Source organism: Manihot esculenta, chromosome 9 (genome assembly GCF_001659605.2).
Source record: "Manihot esculenta cultivar AM560-2 chromosome 9, M.esculenta_v8, whole genome shotgun sequence".
NCBI lineage: Eukaryota > Viridiplantae > Streptophyta > Magnoliopsida > Malpighiales > Euphorbiaceae > Manihot > Manihot esculenta.
This window is the reverse complement of record NC_035169.2, coordinates 3,820,706-3,840,059: the sequence shown is the minus strand read 5'-3', so window position 1 is coordinate 3,840,059 and position 19,354 is coordinate 3,820,706. Positions and strand designations below refer to the sequence as shown.

Sequence of the window (19,354 nt, the reverse complement as noted above, 5' to 3'; positions counted from 1 at the left end):
TTTTCCAATCAACCTTTAAAAAACGAAATATTTCTTTTAAATAATTATCTTTTAATGAGAAAAATATTTTCTGTAGGATAAACGAGCCATAAAACGACAATTTTTCACAATATGTTTCACGAAAAGGCAAATAACGTATGCTTACGTGTACTTTATTTTTATGCTTACGTGTACTTTATTTTTATTACGTGTGCAGGTCGAATGGCATATTCGTAATAATCTCAAAATCATGACACTAATTTGTCTATCCAAAATTTCCAAGTCCTATATAAACCTCCATCTATGAAAGCCAGCTTCCCCAGTACAAGAAAGCATTTCAAAGCTCAAGGCGTCATTGCCCCTTTCCCTTTGATCATGTCCAGTAATTATCCTTCTGTTCAATTAGGCCGCGGTTACGGTTATCAACCGCCGCAGCAACAGCAACCCCAACCCCAACACCAGTCACCTACCCCAGCTCCTCAGCCCTACCCTCCACAAGCACCTGCTCAGCCCTATCCTCCACAGGCACCTGCTCAGCCCTACCCTCCACAGGCAACCAATCAGCCCTGTGCTTCACCGGCACCTGTTCAGCCCTATCCTCCACCGGCACCTTGTCAAGATCAGCCCTACGGTGCACCACAGGAAAATCCCCACTGTCCTGCACCTCCACACGGCGATAACTCACAGCAAGCTCCTTATGGAAGCCCGTTCGGCTCACTAGCACCCTCCGGTTTTCCTCCAGGGACGGATCCACACATTATATCGTCCTTTCAACTCGGTGATCACGACGGCAGCGGGTTTATCGAAGACAAGGAGTTGCAGAGAGTGCTCGCTAGTTATAGTCAGAAATTCAGCTTGAGGACCATTCATCTTGTCCTGTTTCATTTCACCAATAGCAACTGCAGGAAGATCGGTAATTACGGACTGTTTTTTTTTTTTTTTTTTTTTTTTTTTTTTCTTTTTCTTGCTCGTCATTTCAAATTTGCGCTCAATAGTCTGAAAATGGTTTTATATACTTTTCTTCCCTTGTAAAACTTTTAATTTTTGATGCAGGCCCGAAAGAATTCACTTTAGTGTTCAAGAGTCTTCAGAACTGGAGGGTAAATATTTTTCTGATTTTAAAAAATAAAAATTTAAGTCAATATCAAGAAAATTCATTAGTTATATCATTTAATTTTAAAAAATTTTATTAATTAATTATTTTATTAATTTTATTAATTTTATTATTAATTATTTTATTATTTAATTTATATAATTTAAATAAATTTATTAATTAATTTGTAATTTTATAAAAAATTTAGTAATGAATTCATTTTAAATTTTTTAATTAATAAATTTTTTAAAATATTATAGAGTTTTTAATATATTTTTTAAAATTAAGTATTGATTAATAACTTTTTTATAATAGAGAATAGTAGTAATTTTCTTTAAAAACACAATATTTATATTTTTTATTTTAATCTAAATATTTAATTTTGAATTATCCTCCAATATTTTCAATTTGATACAATTTTATCTAAATTTTAAAATTAATATATAAAATTTTATAAATATTTTATTTTATTTGATATCATTGATATGAAGTAAAATTTTTCATATTTTTTAATAATAAACACATAATTTGCAACCGTGTTGAGCATAAAAATGTAATAAAATACTTTAACATATAAGATTTATATATGATATTTTATGTAATATAATTTTATTTTTATAAAAATAATATTAATTCATTGGCAAGGTACATATAATATATTTATTATTACATATAAAATATAAAATATATTTATTTTTAATATAAAATTAAAATTAAACGACTGCATATCTATTAATAAAATTTTTTAAAAACTTTATATAATTTATCATTAAAATTTTTACATTCAATTTAGTGTTATGAGCTATAATTGCGATAACTTAAAAAAAAAATCGCTCAATTATCAAGAGATTTAAAATTCTGAATATAAATTGTTAAATAGAAATTAATTAATTTCTATTTTAAATATTCAGGGCATTTTCGAGAACTTTGATAGGGATAGGAGTGGCATGATTGATTCTAATGAGCTGAGAGAGGCACTATGTAGTTTGGGATTTGCCGTCTCCCCAGCCGTTTTGGATTTGCTGGTCTCTAAGTTTGATAAATCTGGAGGCAAAAGCAAGGCCATTGAATATGAAAACTTCATTGAGTAATTTCTCCAAACATGATTAATACGTAATTCCATTTATTTTTTATTGCATCAGAAAGCTAAATCTTCTCTTTCTTTCTTTGCAGGTGCTGTCTTATTGTCAAGGTGAGTCATCAATGCCTGAGCTTTCCTGGAAAACATCATAATTTCCTGGAAACCTTTTGCATCCATATTCTCATTTCCCGGATTTAATTTTGGTGAAAATACCACTCAAAAGAAATAGATGAAATTATCACTAAATTAAATTAACTAACTCATTATAATATATTTTTTCTAGTTTCAATTTCACTAATAATATGTCTTGCTCTTAAATTAAAATATGAAATGTACATGTTGCCCCACTGACTAAATTTTCTGGATCTGCCTTTGCCTAGAACGATGATTTGGGATATGAATATGCATAATGTTCTTATCTTATCTTGATTTCAGGGTCTGACTGAGAAATTCAAAGAAAAGGACTGCTCATACTCTGGTTCGGCAACTTTCACTTACGAGGCTTTCATGTTAACTGTTCTGCCATTCCTCATAATATGAAAGCTCAAAGTCTTTGAAGGGATTTGGATTGTGAACTTGGAAGTTCTCATGGCTTTCTTTTATCTTGGGTGTTTTTGGTTAGTAATCTCTTGGTTACTGCTTTTGTTATAAATAAGGCAGCGTCTGGTTTTGTTCTTAAAGCTGTCTGCAAGAAGTATGCACATGTATTCCTTTGTTGTACTGCATTTCGCATAAAATAAGTATGTTTTTCCATGGTGATCATGCGGAATTTTCTATATATGAAGAGTTTGATGTCCTTTTGCTTTGTGGCATTCTCTTGATTTGCTTTCTAGTTAATAATTATTATCTTTTCAAAAAATTATTTTTACATTTCTAGCATATGTCAAAATTATATTTTTCTAATTTTAAAATTTAATAATTTAATTTTTATATTTTGACACCATAAATTGAATGTCTTTCTATTAAAATATATTTTTTTTAAGTTTGATAAAACTAAAATGAAGGACTAACTATTTACTTTCAAGAATTTCAGGGATGTAAAACGTTAATTTTTAATGAATTTAAATTTAAAAAGTTTATTTTTATTGTTTTAAGTAAAAATTTAATGAATTAGAATTTTATTGTTACTTGAATTTAGAATTAATTTAGTATAATTATATTCGATTTAAACTTGTTAAACGTATATTTTGATTTTTTAAATTAAATATTTTAGCTCTCTCAATAGTAAATATTGCATCATGTCAGATGTAATTTGTTTTTTATCTATTAGTATATACTCTCTTCATTTTATAATTTTTTTTAATATTTTAAAATTATTATTTATTTTTTTATATTATAATAACATATAAATTAACTAATCTATTTTATTTTATTTTATTTTCAAAACAACCTCATATTAATTATTTTTTTTAAATAAGTATTTAAAACATCTCCCACTACTAATAAAATTTAATATTTTTAAAATGATATAATTAAAAAATTCATAAAAAAATTATTTTTTAAGTATTTTTTAATACACATAAAAAATAATAAAAATTATGAGATAAATAAAGTATATTTTTTATTATCTTATTAATCATATTTATATTTTTTATATTTTTATTTTTACTAAAAAATTGAGAGATAAAAATTAGACAGTGTAAAATATAAAAATAAAATGTAAAGTAATTAATAATAAATTTAAAATTTTATATTTATATCAAAATGTAAAAAACATATACATGGGTTAAACAATTATTAATAGACAAGTGGAAAGAATAGTCCCTAGTTACTAGGCTAGATATTATAGTAATTAAAAATAAAAAATAAATATTTATTCTCTATAATATATAAAAATTTAATAGTTATTTTTTTAATTTTAAAAAATATATTAAAATATTTCTGATATTTTAAAAAATTTAATAGTTAACCTTTTTATTAATTTTAGTCATAAAATAATTAATGACAAAATTAATGGAATAAATTTTTTAAAATATTAAAAATATTTAATATATTTTTTAAAATTAAAAGATTAATTAATATTTTTTTAAACAATAGATTTAATTATTAAAAATATATTAAATAAATATTTTAAATTTTAGAAATAAATGAAATAAGTCATTAATAGTCATATAAATCTTTTATTCTAAAAATAAATTAAATAATAAATCCTTTTAATTTTAAAAAATAAATCTTTATTTTTAATTCATATTTTTTTTCCACATTCTATTTCTACCAATATCAACATTTCTTTAAACAATGTCTGTGAGTTTAATCACCCACCCATCTTTCAACAAAAGTATGAGAATCAATTCTGATTAGATCATTATCAAATTGATGATAGTGATTATAACGAACAATCGGGTCCAAATTTGAGTAAAGATTTGGGCTTTTAGGGTTGGCTTTCTTTGTCCTTTATTTGTTTTGAGTTTCGATTCTAAAGGTCTTATAATTGCATTTTCTGTTGGGTCTAAAAAAATATAGACATAATTTATAATATTAAATAAAATATTTTAATATATATTAATTATGTATAATATTTTATATGATAAATATTTATTCAATATAATATATTTAATATTATATATAATAAATATAAAATATATTTAATTTAATATAAAATTTAAATTAAAAGGTTATATATTTTATTAATAATATAAAATTTTAAAGATTATATTAAAATTTATCATTATTTTTTTTTAAATTTAAAAATATGTAAATTTATTTATATATATAAATTTTTGAAAAACAGTAACAACAATCACTTTTCAAGCGACCTCAATGCTCTCTTTTTATCGGATTATTGCAAAGACTTCATCAGATTGACGCATTGACTGCATTGAATTTACATGACAGGTGGGGACACATTCGTAATTTCAACTCATAACGAATAGTTTTTATTGTACGAACGCCCGCTGCCCTCGTTAAGCCCAATGGCATTTTCGTAATAATTTCAAAATCATGAGACTAATTTGACTATCGAAAATTCCTGTCTCATATAAACCACGATCTGTCGTTGCTGGTTGCAATTAATTAAATATCTCGAAACCCAAAAAGTTTTCACGCTACACCATGTCCGGTTATCCTCATCCTCCGGCAGGCTACGGCTACGGTGCTCCACCGACATCCCAATCTTACGGAACCGCTCCTGCATACGGAGCGCCACCGCCTTCTCAGCCTTACGGTGCACCACCGCCTTCTCAGCCTTACGGTGCACCACCGCCTTCTCAGCCTTACGGTACGCCGCCGCCTTCTCACCCCTACGGTGCACCCTATGCACCACCTCCGGGCGACAAGCCACCAAAGGACAAACCTCACTCCTCTGCTCCCGCACACGGCGGTTACCCACCGTCAGCTCCGTATGGAAGCCCGTTCGCCTCACTAGTACCCTCCACTTTTCCTCCAGGGACGGATCCCAACGTCGTTGCGTGCTTCCAACTCGCTGATCAGGACGGCAGTGGGTTCATCGACGACAAGGAATTGCAGAGAGCGCTCTCTAGTTATGATCAGAGCTTCAGTTTGAGGACCGTTCATCTTCTCCTGTTTCATTTCACCAACACCAACAGCAGGAAGATCGGTAATTACGATTTCCCTTATTTTCTTGTTCAAATCATTTCAAATTTTCGTTGCATTTACTCTATGTTTTGGATCCTTAATTGTGCAAGAGAATTGGAGAGAAATTAAAGAGAGGAAATTAAGAAAATGGAAAAGAATTTTGATTTTCTCTGTATTGTTTGGATTAATAAGTAATTTAGAGTAGAAATTAATTTCCTCCTCTACAGAAAAGAAGAATATGTTGGTGCTTTATATCTATTTCCCTCGCTTCCCACTAAATTGGGGGGAATTTATTGGGGCATTTATAATAAATTGGGAAATATAATTTTTCCTCCTTTTCCTTTCCTTTCCTTTCCCTTCTTTTCTCCTCTTAATTCATGTCCAAACAAGAGGAATTTAAAATTTTCTTTCTTTTATCTTCTCTCCATTTCTTCCAAACCAAACAAAGCATTAGTGAATATGTGCACTTTAGCAAAAGGTTGCTCGCTGTTTCTGATGTGCGCCAGGCGTTGAGAATGCCTTAAATTGCTTGAAATTTTGCCTTTCCGAGTTGCGCCACGAATACTGACAAAGTCTTATCGCGTATTAACTAAATTGCGCCGTACTGAATAATCTTATTCAACCAAACTGCCGATTCAACGGTGTGATTTTTCCTTGAACCGGTTTCACACGAGAGTGAAAGACGCGGAAGCACCCAATTTTTTTAATGATTGGGTGTTGAGTTAGGTCACCAACAACGGGCCCATATCTTTTGTCCTGATCTCTCACGCGTTTCAATTAATTTGCTTACGCCGGATTAATCGAAAAAACAAATATTGTTATCGGTTATCTTCTGTTGCTGCATTTAGCAGTCTTTTAATACATTATCTATCTTGCATGTGAAAAACTAAAAAAAAGCAAATATCTTTTAAAAAGCTTTAATTTTTTGGAATTTTTAATACAGGGCCAAAGGAATTCACCTCAGTATTCTACAGTCTTCAGAGCTGGAGGGTAATTTTTTTTTTTGTGGGAATTTCGATTTTCTATTTGAATAGACCTTGTTCTTATATATAAATCTGATTCTGTGGCATCTATGTTTTTTGCAGTCCATTTTCGATAGATTTGATAGGGATAGGAGTGGCAGGATTGATTCTAATGAGCTGAAGGAGGCCTTATATAGTTTAGGGTTTGCTGTATCACCGGTCGTTTTGGATTTGTTGGTTTCTAAGTTTGATAAAAGTGGAGGCAAAAATAGGGCCATTGAATATGACAATTTCATTGAGTAAGTTTTTCAAACATTGTTAGTAGTTGCATTTAATTTTTATTGCATCAAAAGCTAATTCTTTTCTTTCCTTTACTTTCTATGTAGGTGCTGTCTTACTGTCAAGGTGAGTTATTTAATGATTATTACTACTTTTAGCTGTATTGCTTTCGTGAATCTTTACTCTATGATGCCTGGAAAGCGGAAATGTGGCTGTAATGGGCAAAATCTTTTCAGTTGTTTGATGTATCAGTTATATGCAAGTGCAACTTTTCACAATCAGCTTTTATGCAACTTGAATTTATTTTAGATGTCCAATGACTTTTGGTGCAGGCTAAGGAGTACAAAAATTGTTGGATTTACAAATGAATCTTTTTATGTTGTCAAGTATTTTTTTTGCTCATGTCCCTTGGGCGGAATAAGCATTAGATTATGAAAATTCCACTAACCTCTGTCTTACCATCAAACTTTCTATCCATATTCTGATTTCCTGGAAAGGGAAACAATAAAAAAATTATTGAAACCTGAGTGGGTTGTTATCTTGAAACATACATTAGATGAGTTCTAAATTTTTCACAAAATGCTTTATCTTGCTTTAATTTCAGGGTTTGACTGAGAAATTCAAAGAGAAGGACTCCACATATTCCGGTTCGGCAACTTTCACTTATGAGGCCTTCATGCTAACCGTTCTGCCATTCCTCATAGCATGAAAGTTCAATGTATTTAAAGGGTTTTGGACTCTGAATTTGGAAGTTCTCATGGCTTCTTTTGTGTGTTTTTGGTTAGTGCTTACCACTCGCTCACTGGTTTAGTAATAAATATGCTAACGTTTGGTTATGTTGTAAAACTTTTTTCGTTGTATAATGAATTTTAGTGTGCAGTCTTATTAGTTCCACATTGATATGGTATCCTTGGTCAGATGTCGTAGAAATGAAAATTTTAACAAGGTTGTATTTGGATACATGAAAATTTGGGATTATAAGGCACAGTTCAATGTAGCCCTTATAGACCACCTTTGAATGTTGTCCTCGTTGAATTTTGCAAAACAAATTAGCACACAGTTATATACCCATCAATTTCAGTGAGCTTGAACCGAAGATAGGGACCCGAAATTTTTGCATGACCCGGCTCTTCTATGATTCCGAAGACTAGCTGCATGAAAGTTGTGATTTATCTTCGTTTCAGATCACAAAGTTCATCTCTTTTGGAGAGTAAAGACCAGGGTGATAATATTACCATATTTGAAATGCAAAAAAAATATAATAGAGACTGTATCGGTCATATCAAGTTCTAAATATATGGCTTCCATTTTCTTTTAGCCAGCTCAACATTAAATGGTCAACCGCCAACTGCCTACTATAAATATTCTGTACGGACGTAGCATAATTTTTGAAATCAGTCATGAGATTATCAAGCAACTGACATGATCGAAATTAATAGAAAGGAACCTAGAAAAGTGAAGACTGGCTTAAAAAATAATTATCAAAATATAGAATTGTCAAAAACAGATTCTCAATTGTTAAGATAGTTAAACCTATAATCCCATATACGCTTCCATCATCCACCATTAAGTCTGGCATGAAATATTACTCTAGTATCTCCTCTCATCTCTAAGATTACTCCTTACATCACGTGTCTTACATCCATGAGACCTTAGATCTCATCATTTATGATATTCAACCCATTTGCTTAGGAGTCTGAATTCCATGGCAATTATAGAGAAATTTGAGATGGAGTAGTCAATGAAACAATGAAGCTATCTTGACGCTCTATTGTTTAAAATCCTCTCAATAAAAGTTCTAATGGATGGTTTGCGGATGTTGAGGGTAATTGCTGCTATAAATTATTGTTATAGATACAGCGATGTAAGTTGCTGTTATAAAATTATGGTTGTTATTAAAAATATAATTATTATTGATAATAAATATTGCTGTCGAAAATAATTTTTTATTAATGTCGATTATTTTTATTTCTTATTATATTTTTTTATATACCAATAACAATAAATATTGATAGTCTATATAACAGTAAAATTAATGTTGTCGTAAAATTCTTTTTACTGCTAATTTTAATATTTGTTAAGTGATTATATAGATAACTTATTAAAATAAAAGAGATATAATTTAAAAGAAAAAAATATTATATCTTTTTGAAGTGAAATTCCAGTTTGAAATTAAAAATTTTATAATAATCCATTATTTGATTTACTTATGTAAATAATTTTTATTGGAATGTAAATTTTTAATTTTTTTAAAAAAATATTTTAAAAGAAATGAAAATCATGTATACCTGTGTAAAAGTTCAATTATTTGAATTCTATTCTAATAAAAACTGTTTTAGTTTTTTTCGGATAAAGTCATTATTAACCCATTCACCCTATATTTTAATTGAGTAATTAAAAAATGTAAAATAAGTAATTAATTTTAATAAAATATATGACCTTAATCATTTAATGATATTAGAAAGTATTTATTTTTCATTCTCAGAAAAGTTAAATTTTAAATCCTATTTTCTATTTGTAGAAAGACATTTTCTTATGTTAATGGTGAAAATTCACTTTTGCATGTTTAAGAAATTCAAAGAATGATCCCGCGGAAAAAAAAAAAAAAACTGATAAGAATATTATCAATAATTACATTCTATTCTAATAAAAATATTTTTTCAATTGGGACTAGTTCGAACTTAAACATAAAGTTATGAATTTTTTAATTAAAAATATTAAATTTAGTTTATTTGAATTTCAATGAAAATTTGAGTTGTGTATTTAAACTTATTTCTTTATATAAATTATTAAAATAAAAAGTATGATTACTCTTTTTAAAAAATAATTATTATTTCTGTAGGTGAATTATACAAATTTTAGTTGATATTATATTTTGATTGAGTGATTAAGAGATATTAATTAAATAATTAAGTTTAATAAAAATATATAAAGCTTGAAAATTAATTAAATATATTAAGTTTGAAAATCCTTGCTGACAAGAGGTTTTAGATTATGAGTATCTAAGATGACGACTATGCCGTTTCAATAATGATTTTTTCTTTTGAACAATCTAAACACAGGCAAATTAAATAATAATATTAGAATACAAGTTAAAATTACAAAATTTTTGCATTCACAAATTTAGATCATGGAATAAATTTGAGAAATTTTAAATTTTACTTTCAATCTCTATTTTTTTATTAGAAAAAAACTATAAAGGAAAAAATAAAAAAAAATAAAAAATATAATCAATTTGCATTTAACCAAAATATTTATGTTTAAAATAGCAAAATATGGAGAAAAATAAAAAAAATAATATTAAAATATACTTATTTTTCTAAAACTTTTCTTTCTGATAAGAGCATAAAACTTTATTATCATAATTTTTATTCAAGAGGAAATTCTATTTCTCTACTATCAAAACAGGGGCATGATAATCTATGGGCAAAAAGGTCAAATAATATTGCTAAAATTGTGAAAATTCAAGAGTTTGGTTTAGAAATTTTTTTTCTTGAATTATAATTGAAAAGCTTAAGATCAAATTAATTGAGAATAACATCAGTTAGGGGTGAGCAGTATTCGGTTCAAATAAAAAAAATCGATCAAATTGATTTGATTTAAAAATTTAGTTTGATTTTTTTATATATTTTAGTTCGATTTGATTTTTAATTTAAAAAATTTAGGTTATTTCGGTTCGGTTCGATTTTGATCAGAAAAAACTGAAAAAATCAAATCAAACCGATTAGTAATAATAATATGTTTTTTTAATAATATAGAGAAATTAAATCATATTAAAATTAAAATATTTTAATTAAATTTTAAAATATTAAAAATAAGGATAAAAATAAAAAAAAATATTAAAAAGCGAAAATCAATCAAATCAAACCGAATCGAACCGAATCAGACCGATTCGATTCGATTCGATTTCTGATCAAAATCGATTCGGTTTGGTTTTTATAAACATTAAAATTTCGATTTTCAGTTTATTCAATTCGGTTCGATTTTAAATCGAACCGACCGAATGTTCACCTCTAATATAGCTTATAAATTTTATTGAAAAAAAAAAAACACAGCTAATAAATTTTTTAAATTATTTTAATTGATAATTTTTATGTCACATAATTTTTTATTTATTTTAATTTTTATAAATATTAAAAATATAATTTTTTAATTATATTCAATTTAAATATATTAAATTTTATTAAATATTAAGGGTAGCAGATTTGAAATTGTTAGCCCCCGGATGATTCAGACTTTTTTTTAGATACGATATATTCGGGTTTCTTTTTTTTTTTCACTTCGATTTCTCTTCACAACTATCCAAACAGAGGGTGAAGCAAAATTCCGGTTCCCCTCCGCCTCGTTCAACTGCTACGCAGCCTCCATCATCTTCGGCGAAAAGGAAGCTCCAAGTGCTTTGTTTCAAATTGGGGAAATTCTGTTCCTTGGCAAGTCCACTGAGCTGGTAGTGAACACGGACAAGAAGGTTTTCTCAGCTGCTGAAATTTGCAATGGCTTTTCTGTTTAACAAGTTTCAAGAGGTATGAACAGAAATCTCTCTCTTTCTATCTCTCTTTTAGCATAATTTATATATTTTGTTTAGTTTGGTTCAATTTCATAGTAACTAAATGCATAAGATCAATAATCGATTGTTTTGGGCAAATGACTGGATTTTGATTCAACTTAGGATGATATAGGACAGAAGGAAAATTTTCTAAATATACGAGGAAATCTTAAGGGATGTGAGGATTATAAGGGTTATTGAATTAAATGGAAGATATAATGAATATGTCAGCGGAAGAAGCAGAAGATAGAATCTAAATTCGATGAATGTTTAACTGGCTTGTCAAGCTTCTAGCGAGAGAAATAAACTGGTTGGTGTTTCTTGTGGTGTTGGTTTTGCATAGTCACTTAGAATAGTCTGAAAAGAGATTTGGGATTGGATTACAATCATACCTGTAAAGGGTGGAAATGTTACTGTCTGTTGTGTAACCTTGCCAAATGCCAATAGGCCCTGAGAAAGAAAACACTGAAAAAAAGAGGGAGGCTGGATTCTTAAAGCATCTTATTTTGTTTTGTAAAGGAGTTACATGGTTCCATCTTTCTACAATAGAAAAAGATGTTTCTCCATGTTCAGAGCTGGCTCGGAAATGTCCAAGCTTGTATGAACTCTAGTTCTCAACTATTAAACTCAAAAGGATTTTAAAGTTGTTCAATCACATGTCTAAGGATTCCACATTATTTAATCCAATAGCTAAAAGAGTTGGCGAGCTAATTTGATATTGAGCCTTGCTTTGGCACTTCCACTTCTTGATGACTAGCTGTGGTTTCTCATTTATAATTCTAGGCTGTGAAGGTTCTTGCAAGAAGTCCTACTTTTGCCAGAGATCCAAGGCAGCTACAGTTTGAAGTGGACATAAATCGCCTTTTCCTATATACCAGGTAACTGTACATTTGCTGTTGAAATGATCACTGGTTATAATTTGCCACGTTTGAATGTAGAATTCATGTGGACAAAGGGAATTTCATTCATATTATTTTACCATTTGTTCTAGCTTGGCTTTGAGATTTATATTAGAGACCTTTTAATTGATTAAGAATTCACATATGTGATTTTTCGAACCATTGACCGTTTTTATTTGTCCTTTTTATGCTTGATTCTGTTATGAGCCTGGTAATAAGCAAGTAACCAACGCACCAGTTTGACTAGTCCAGTCACATTTAAGATGTGTTCCTTTGAGTGTTATTTTACTGTTTTCTATTATAGTAGGGCCTCACATCTCTTATTTCTGCAGTAATTTATCTTCATTACACATTTGGATGCAGACTTTCCACATTGCTCATTTAATATTGATGTTTCTCTTGACAATATTAGCTTCTACATTGCAACCAAATATTGTACTAAACTTGAAATCTCTTGGTTTAGTTTCAGGTAAATCATCCATGATTTATTGAAGAAATAGTTCCTAAATAAGTATTGAATGTCGCCAAGATAGGAACATATTCCTGTAATGATAAAAATCTAATTGTTTTTATTTGGTTGGTAGATTATAGTTTTATCAGAACAGAATGAATATTAGCAGTTTCTAACTAAGTTAAATATAACACATTTTTATCATAACCTACCATGTTTTATAGTAAAAAAAACATGTGGTTGTGGGCTTTGGAATTTTTGGCTAGCTTAGTTGGTAAAATCTGCTGGAATTAGTAAAGACATGACATAAAATCTCGTCCAAACTATATGCATAGACAAGACATGACTTAAGCAATTTTATGCATAAATAAACCAGTTGCTAAAAACGACACTAGTGTCAAAGTTTGAGGATCAAATTGAAAAAAGAAACTAGAAGCTTTGGCTAAAATTGGAAATGCAGGTAAAAATTTGGACTTTTTTGGTCATTTGGCTCCTATACTAATTTCTCTTGCTTTTTATTCACTTTCATTTGCATTTGCTAGATGTTATTGTTTGTATGTCATGAGTGGCTCATTATCCAGATCGTATTATATATAACATTTCAATTTTTGGCGATCAAGTTATTTGATAGATGCAAACACATGATTAACTTGAGCAATTTTCTGCATAAATAATCCAATTGCTAAATATGAAACTAATATCAAAGATTGAGGATCAAATAGAAAAAAGGAAATTAGAAGCTTCAGTAAAATTGGAAATGCAGCTAAAGGTTTGCATATTTTCTTTTTGGATCATCTAGCTCCTATAGTTCTCTCTTGCTTTTATTATTTTGATGATTTTATCAATTTTCTAAATAGTAAAAACCTATATTGATGTCTCAGATGTGCAATTTTTTGGAATATACTTCATTATTTATTTTTTATTCAGCTGCTACATTATGATGTATGTATTCATGGGTTCTCTAATGCTAAATGGTGCAATGCTGGATAACTTCTTTATATGGTTTGTCATTGTCCAATTATTCATATGGCAATTTCTGTTATTATACCAAAACGGTTCCATGAATCAGATAGCTTGATCAGACCTACATATTTTCTACCTCATAGTAAATTTTTGTATAATTTTGTAGAGCTTATCCTTTCATACAACAGTCAACTTCTTCTGAATTTGAACCTCCTGCAAAATAACTACAAGTATACCTCATTGAAATGTACATTTACAGACATATTGGTATTTTTGAGAAAGGGAGGACCATGGTCAGTGATGTGAGAAACTTGAGCATTGTCAAAAGTCATAGTCGTCTCAAGATTATGGAAACCCCTAATAAATGTACATGTTGTTGCTTCAAATTCTCTTGTTTTTTCTCCCCCAGTTTTCAGTCAAGTTGTAATACCATGGTTATCAACTCTCTCACTGACTCACCCTGTGGATACCATGATGTTTGCATCCCAAAAAGTTATGGGACACAAAACCTCTTGATTATTTACTGCCGAATAAGTGAGTTTTTAAGAAATTATAATTAATTATATTTTTAATTATTTAAAATATGATAATAATAATATCGCAAATTTTGAATAATGTGTATCTTAATTCTTAATATAAATTATTAATAACAACTAAGCTGTAATCCCAAATTAGTTAGGTTCAGTTATATGGCTACCTTTTTGCCATTTGATTTTATTTGAATCCATTCCATATCAAATATTCAAATATTCTTATCATATTAAATAAAGTTTAATTGTTCTTTAACTTATTATGCTAAATCAAATTAAATCAAAAGTTAATTATACCCCATAAATATATTTGTGTACCAAGTATATTGAATCAAATTGCATAGCAAGTCTACTCCTTTTTACCATATAGTATATACACATTACGGGGCATGCTGTGTATCACATACCCATACTGCAACATAGAGTACTGTCTTCCAAATAACTATGAGTAACATCACATGATACTAACATATATTAGCACCAGTTTTAAAATATTGGAAAGGCTACTTAATCTTATACTGATGTTGCACTGAAATTTCATGTTACTATTTTATTTCTTTTTAGAAACAAGATGACATCAAAGATTTTATTATTGTACTACATTTATTTCTTTATAGTCTTGTAAGTTCCCTCCATATATCATGTGTTTTTGGTGATAACTGGATGCCAACTTTGTCACTTGAACGTTTCAAAGTAACTTGACTTGTTTTTTTGAAATTGTAAATTCTTTAGCTACAATCGTCTGGGGAGGAATGCTGAAGAGGCAGATGCAGAAGAGATCATTGAAATGGCTAGTAAAGCTTCTGTTGCTGATCAGCAGAAGCAAGTCCAAGAAAACATCCACTATCAAATTGGAAATTTCTGCACAGCTATGGATGAAATTCTTAATCCTGATACAAATAAGAGAAATGAGCCAGGTGAACCGTTGGGACAGTCAGATACAGCTCCGTGTCAAAGTGGCCTCAGTTTGGCTGTTGGAAAGAGTAGTCGTACTGTGTCTCCAGGTGAGTTTGCATACATGATCTTATTTACTAGTTAGTTCTAGTTTACTGGAAGCTTTTAAATTTTAACAAAAATATTATTTTAAAGGACTTCCCAAGTTTGTTGATTAATAAAGTTGTATCTGGCACACTTTTGGATGTTCAATATATATAACCAATATTACTTGTCCTACTATTGTGTTTGACATGCATGATTATTGACATTTTGATGGATCATGTATGTTTTCATTTTGATATCTAATAATACTTTTTCCCCTGCCTTGCCCATCTTTCTTCTTCGTTTATTTTTATTTTGTTTATCTTGTTGCATTCTTAGAAAAATATTCTGGTGAAAAAAATGCTTTTTTTTTTCGAGTATATATTATTGAGTACTATAGTCTATACTCTGTATTTGATTAATATACTAACAAGATATGGTTTTGTTATTTTTATATATTGGTTAGTTTATTTAGAGCAAATTACTACCATATCCTTGAAGTTTAACTTAATTAATTAAAATATCCCTTGACTTTTATAATTACATTAAAAAGTCCCTATAATTTGATTCAGTTAATAAGCAAGGACATCCATCTAATTAATCTAATTAATAGCAATTGCATCCTTAGTCCCTTAAATATAACTTGGTCAAACATTTATATTACGCAAAATACCCTCCAAAATTACAAGTAAATGAGGAGAGAACTCCATTGTCCTTCCACAAGTCAGTAGCTCTATCTCTCAAAATATCATGCAAACTTTCTCTCCATGTTAACTATGTCAACTTCAACTAGGAGGGAGCAACTGTTGCTTATAGACAATTTAACACATATATAAGACCCCATGAATGGCACCTCAATTGCATTAAATTCACACCAATTGCATTAAATGGTATGAGATTTTGTCCTTTAGTGACCAATTGCGTTAAATTCACACCAATTCAAATGGCTCCTTACAGAATTTTGGTGATCCATGCACCCATTTTCTATAGATGCCACTTTGTTGTTTTTGCACTTCAAATTGATCACACTGAAAGGTAAATGGGCTCTCTAGTTCATAACATCAACAAAGAGGATGAACTATATTATTTTATTTAGATTTCAACAGATACATTTCAAATGAGCAGGTCATTAAATAGGGATCTAATAAAGTTACTTGGAACATGAAAATGTAAAGTGGCAAAGCCCATCGAAAGAAAAACATGTAAATTATTTTACCTGTAAAAAGGATGGCAAAAATCAAAGTTTGGTAAACCTAACAGACTAGAGGTGGAGATATAAAATGGAAAAAAAAAGAAAAAAAAATAGAAAGAGCAATGACTAGGTGAAGAAGTTACTCATAAGAAATATCAACTTGATAACAATTCTAGGCTCATCGAGCAACATTTCTGAAGTTTTACAAAAAGAGCCTATTGCCTGTTTACATGGCTGCATACTAGTAAACAAAAGGAATCATTAATTCATGAAAAGAAAGTTTAGGTTTGTTACTGTCCATCTTAGGCGTGCTTTCTTCTATGATTATTTTATAGGGCCATCTTGATGATGCGGGATATGTTGTTTGGATAATTAAACAAATCACATCTAATAAATAAATTTAACTATTTAAGATAATATTAAAATTTTTTTTCTCATCAGATTTGCATACCGAACACACCAAGTCCAGAGCTAAATGATATCAAATAAATTAAATAAAATTGGATGATGAGCAGAAGCTTTCAAAGTAGAACTATTGTGAGCGAGAAATGCACTCGCATGTCCTAAACAGACATCTAGTACTGTCAACTGTGAAGGAGTTTGTATGAGAGTGTAGAACTGGAAGTTTTGGATAAAAAAACCATGATATGTATAAGATCATATTTGCAGTGCAGTAGTCCTCATGATTGTTAGAACACTTTTCGTTGGAGAGAGAAATACATTATAGAGGCCAACATTGATGGAAATGCGGTCAAATATGATTACCTAGTTGTTATTAAGGACTTGCATGGCTGATCATTCCTTTACTCTTTTAGAGAGTAGGAGAAGAGGAGTGTGTTAGGGATTCTTTTTCCTTGTTCTATTTTATTTTAATTGAGGCTAATAAGGTATTTTCATCACTAATTAACGGGAGAATTGCTATTAATTGGATGGATGTCCTTGCTCGTTAACGGAAGCAAATTGTAGGGACTTTTTAATGTAATTATAAAAGTTAAGATATATATTAATTAATTAAATTAAACTTCAGAGACATGGTAGTACTTTGCTCTATTTATTATATGTGTGGCTTTGATTTATTTAACATTTTTCTTTTGCCTTTTTCAATCCCTATATACATATATATAATGTTTATATTCTAAAATCAGATCTCCCTTTATCTCAAATTTCTTTAATTCTATGAAACCTAGCCTAATTCTAGTTGTACAAAGTTTTCCCCTGATGTTGTCAGCAGTGAAAATAGAATAAAAATGAGATATGGCAGAGCAGATGTGCATCACTTTTATAAAATAATCCTGATGATTGCATATCACCCTACTCTTATTTTTGCTTCCTATGTTCTTTTGTATTTGGCTTCAGCATCCCAAACAACCTCTTTCTTTGGATTTATGTCTTTCCGGTCCGTATTTGTGTCTGATTCTGAGATGGTCAGACCGGAGGATTCATAGTATCTCAGAAAGAGAATCCCTATTCCATAGTATATTATTCACCAAATAACTGATGACTATATATTGCTTAATCTTTTCTGCTGTGAGCAATGTCATTTTGACTGCGATGTCTGCATCTAAATTTCCTATTGATATGGAAGTACAAGCTATTTAACCTTTGACTGAACTTCTACCCTTCTGATCACTGATGCTTTTCAGAACAGCTATACCTGAAACAAGGCCATTGAACGGTGCTGAAGTTTCATGGAGGTTGAAAGATCAAAGTGGGTACACACTTGGTCTAAAAGAATCTCAGATACCCCACAAAGAAGCTGGACAAGGCCTATTTGTAGACGGTGAAGCTGATGTTGGCACTGTGATTGCTTTGTACCCTGGCGTGATATACTCCCCAGCTTATTATAGCCATATCCCTGGATACCCAAGAGTTGATGCCCATAACACACACTTGATCACAAGGTATGATGGTACTGTAATCGATTCCCAGCCCTGGGGTTCTGGGGGTGAAGCGCGTGAATTGTGGAATGGGTCACTTGTGCCAGAGATCAGGCCTGATGTGCAAAGTAGCGAAAAAGGTTCAGGTCTGTTCTGGAAAATGCTCAGTAAGCCTGTAGAAGGGATGCAAGTTAGTTGTAGCAGTGAGGTCCTGGAGCGGAGGAACCCTTTAGCTTTGGCTCATTTTGCCAATCATCCAGCAAAGGGTATGGCTCCAAATGTCATGATTTGCCCATATGACTTCCCATTGACTGAGAAGGACATGAGAACCTATATACCAAATATACTATTTGGCAACTCAAAAGAAGAAATGAATATGAGAAGATTTGGGAGCTTTTGGTATAGATCTAAGGCAAAAAAGAGTGGGTCCGATGTTCCGGTTCTGAAGGCTCTCGTATTGGTAGCTACTAGGGCACTTTGTGATGAAGAAGTGCTGTTGAACTACCGGTTGAGCAACTCAAAGCGACAGCCAGAGTGGTATACTCCGGTGGATGAAGAGGAAGACCGAAGCAAATGGAGCTAACGAGTGAATTTTGAACGTTAAAAATGTTGTTTATGCAGGGTTTATACTCTTTTTTTCTCATAATTTTGAGAATTTGAACTCAGTTTTAACCTCTTGATGGGATGAACTATAAATCAGAATGACAGGACTGGGTTATCTTATTGAGTTAGCCAAACTCTGGGGGTTATAATTTCTTCTTTTCCTCAAATCTTTTTTTGATTTTGTTTGGGATCAAAGAATCACTTGTTTGATTCTCAAGTGGTTTAATAAAAAACCTTGAATGTTTGATGTGTTGGAAGAGAAGCCTACAACTATAATTGCAATGCAATTGATGTTGATACGTCCCCCTTTGCTTTCAACAAGTTGTTGTACCCTTTGAAATAATAAAAAAAATAAAAATTATGAAATAAAAAGAATATTAATTTTTA

At 30.1% G+C, this 19,354-nt stretch overlaps 3 protein-coding genes across 3 annotated transcripts; all 3 read left to right on the top strand.

The window, feature by feature from the left end:
• Positions 1–306: 306 nt before the first annotated feature.
• On the top strand, positions 307–2,965 carry LOC110622460 (calcium-binding protein CBP). The gene is made up of 5 exons (XM_043959578.1): positions 307–892; positions 1,033–1,079; positions 1,984–2,159; positions 2,246–2,264; positions 2,589–2,965. Exons 1-5 carry the CDS (start codon positions 355–357, stop codon positions 2,691–2,693), a joined length of 885 nt encoding a protein of 294 aa, XP_043815513.1. The 5' UTR covers positions 307–354; the 3' UTR covers positions 2,694–2,965.
• Positions 2,966–5,155: 2,190 nt separating this feature from the next.
• Positions 5,156–7,822, top strand: LOC110623137 (calcium-binding protein CBP). The gene is made up of 5 exons (XM_021768040.2): positions 5,156–5,709; positions 6,631–6,677; positions 6,773–6,948; positions 7,036–7,054; positions 7,533–7,822. Exons 1-5 carry the CDS (start codon positions 5,205–5,207, stop codon positions 7,635–7,637), a joined length of 852 nt encoding a protein of 283 aa, XP_021623732.1. The 5' UTR covers positions 5,156–5,204; the 3' UTR covers positions 7,638–7,822.
• Positions 7,823–11,187: 3,365 nt separating this feature from the next.
• Positions 11,188–19,270, top strand: LOC110621991. The gene is made up of 4 exons (XM_021766313.1): positions 11,188–11,451; positions 12,258–12,352; positions 15,050–15,321; positions 18,136–19,270. Exons 1-4 carry the CDS (start codon positions 11,422–11,424, stop codon positions 18,945–18,947), a joined length of 1,209 nt encoding a protein of 402 aa, XP_021622005.1. The 5' UTR covers positions 11,188–11,421; the 3' UTR covers positions 18,948–19,270.
• Positions 19,271–19,354: the final 84 nt, after the last annotated feature.

Coding starts and splice junctions, on each gene's coding strand:
- LOC110622460 (XM_043959578.1), top strand. CDS start 355: ATGTCCAGTAATTATCCTTCTGTTCAATTAGGCCGCGGTTACGGTTAT. Junction 893..1,032: donor TAGCAACTGCAGGAAGATCG/GTAATTACGGAC, acceptor TTTTTGATGCAG/GCCCGAAAGAATTCACTTTA. Junction 1,080..1,983: donor AGAGTCTTCAGAACTGGAGG/GTAAATATTTTT, acceptor TTAAATATTCAG/GGCATTTTCGAGAACTTTGA.
- LOC110623137 (XM_021768040.2), top strand. CDS start 5,205: ATGTCCGGTTATCCTCATCCTCCGGCAGGCTACGGCTACGGTGCTCCA. Junction 5,710..6,630: donor CACCAACAGCAGGAAGATCG/GTAATTACGATT, acceptor TTTTTAATACAG/GGCCAAAGGAATTCACCTCA. Junction 6,678..6,772: donor ACAGTCTTCAGAGCTGGAGG/GTAATTTTTTTT, acceptor TGTTTTTTGCAG/TCCATTTTCGATAGATTTGA.
- LOC110621991 (XM_021766313.1), top strand. CDS start 11,422: ATGGCTTTTCTGTTTAACAAGTTTCAAGAG. Junction 11,452..12,257: donor TGTTTAACAAGTTTCAAGAG/GTATGAACAGAA, acceptor TTATAATTCTAG/GCTGTGAAGGTTCTTGCAAG. Junction 12,353..15,049: donor CGCCTTTTCCTATATACCAG/GTAACTGTACAT, acceptor TAAATTCTTTAG/CTACAATCGTCTGGGGAGGA.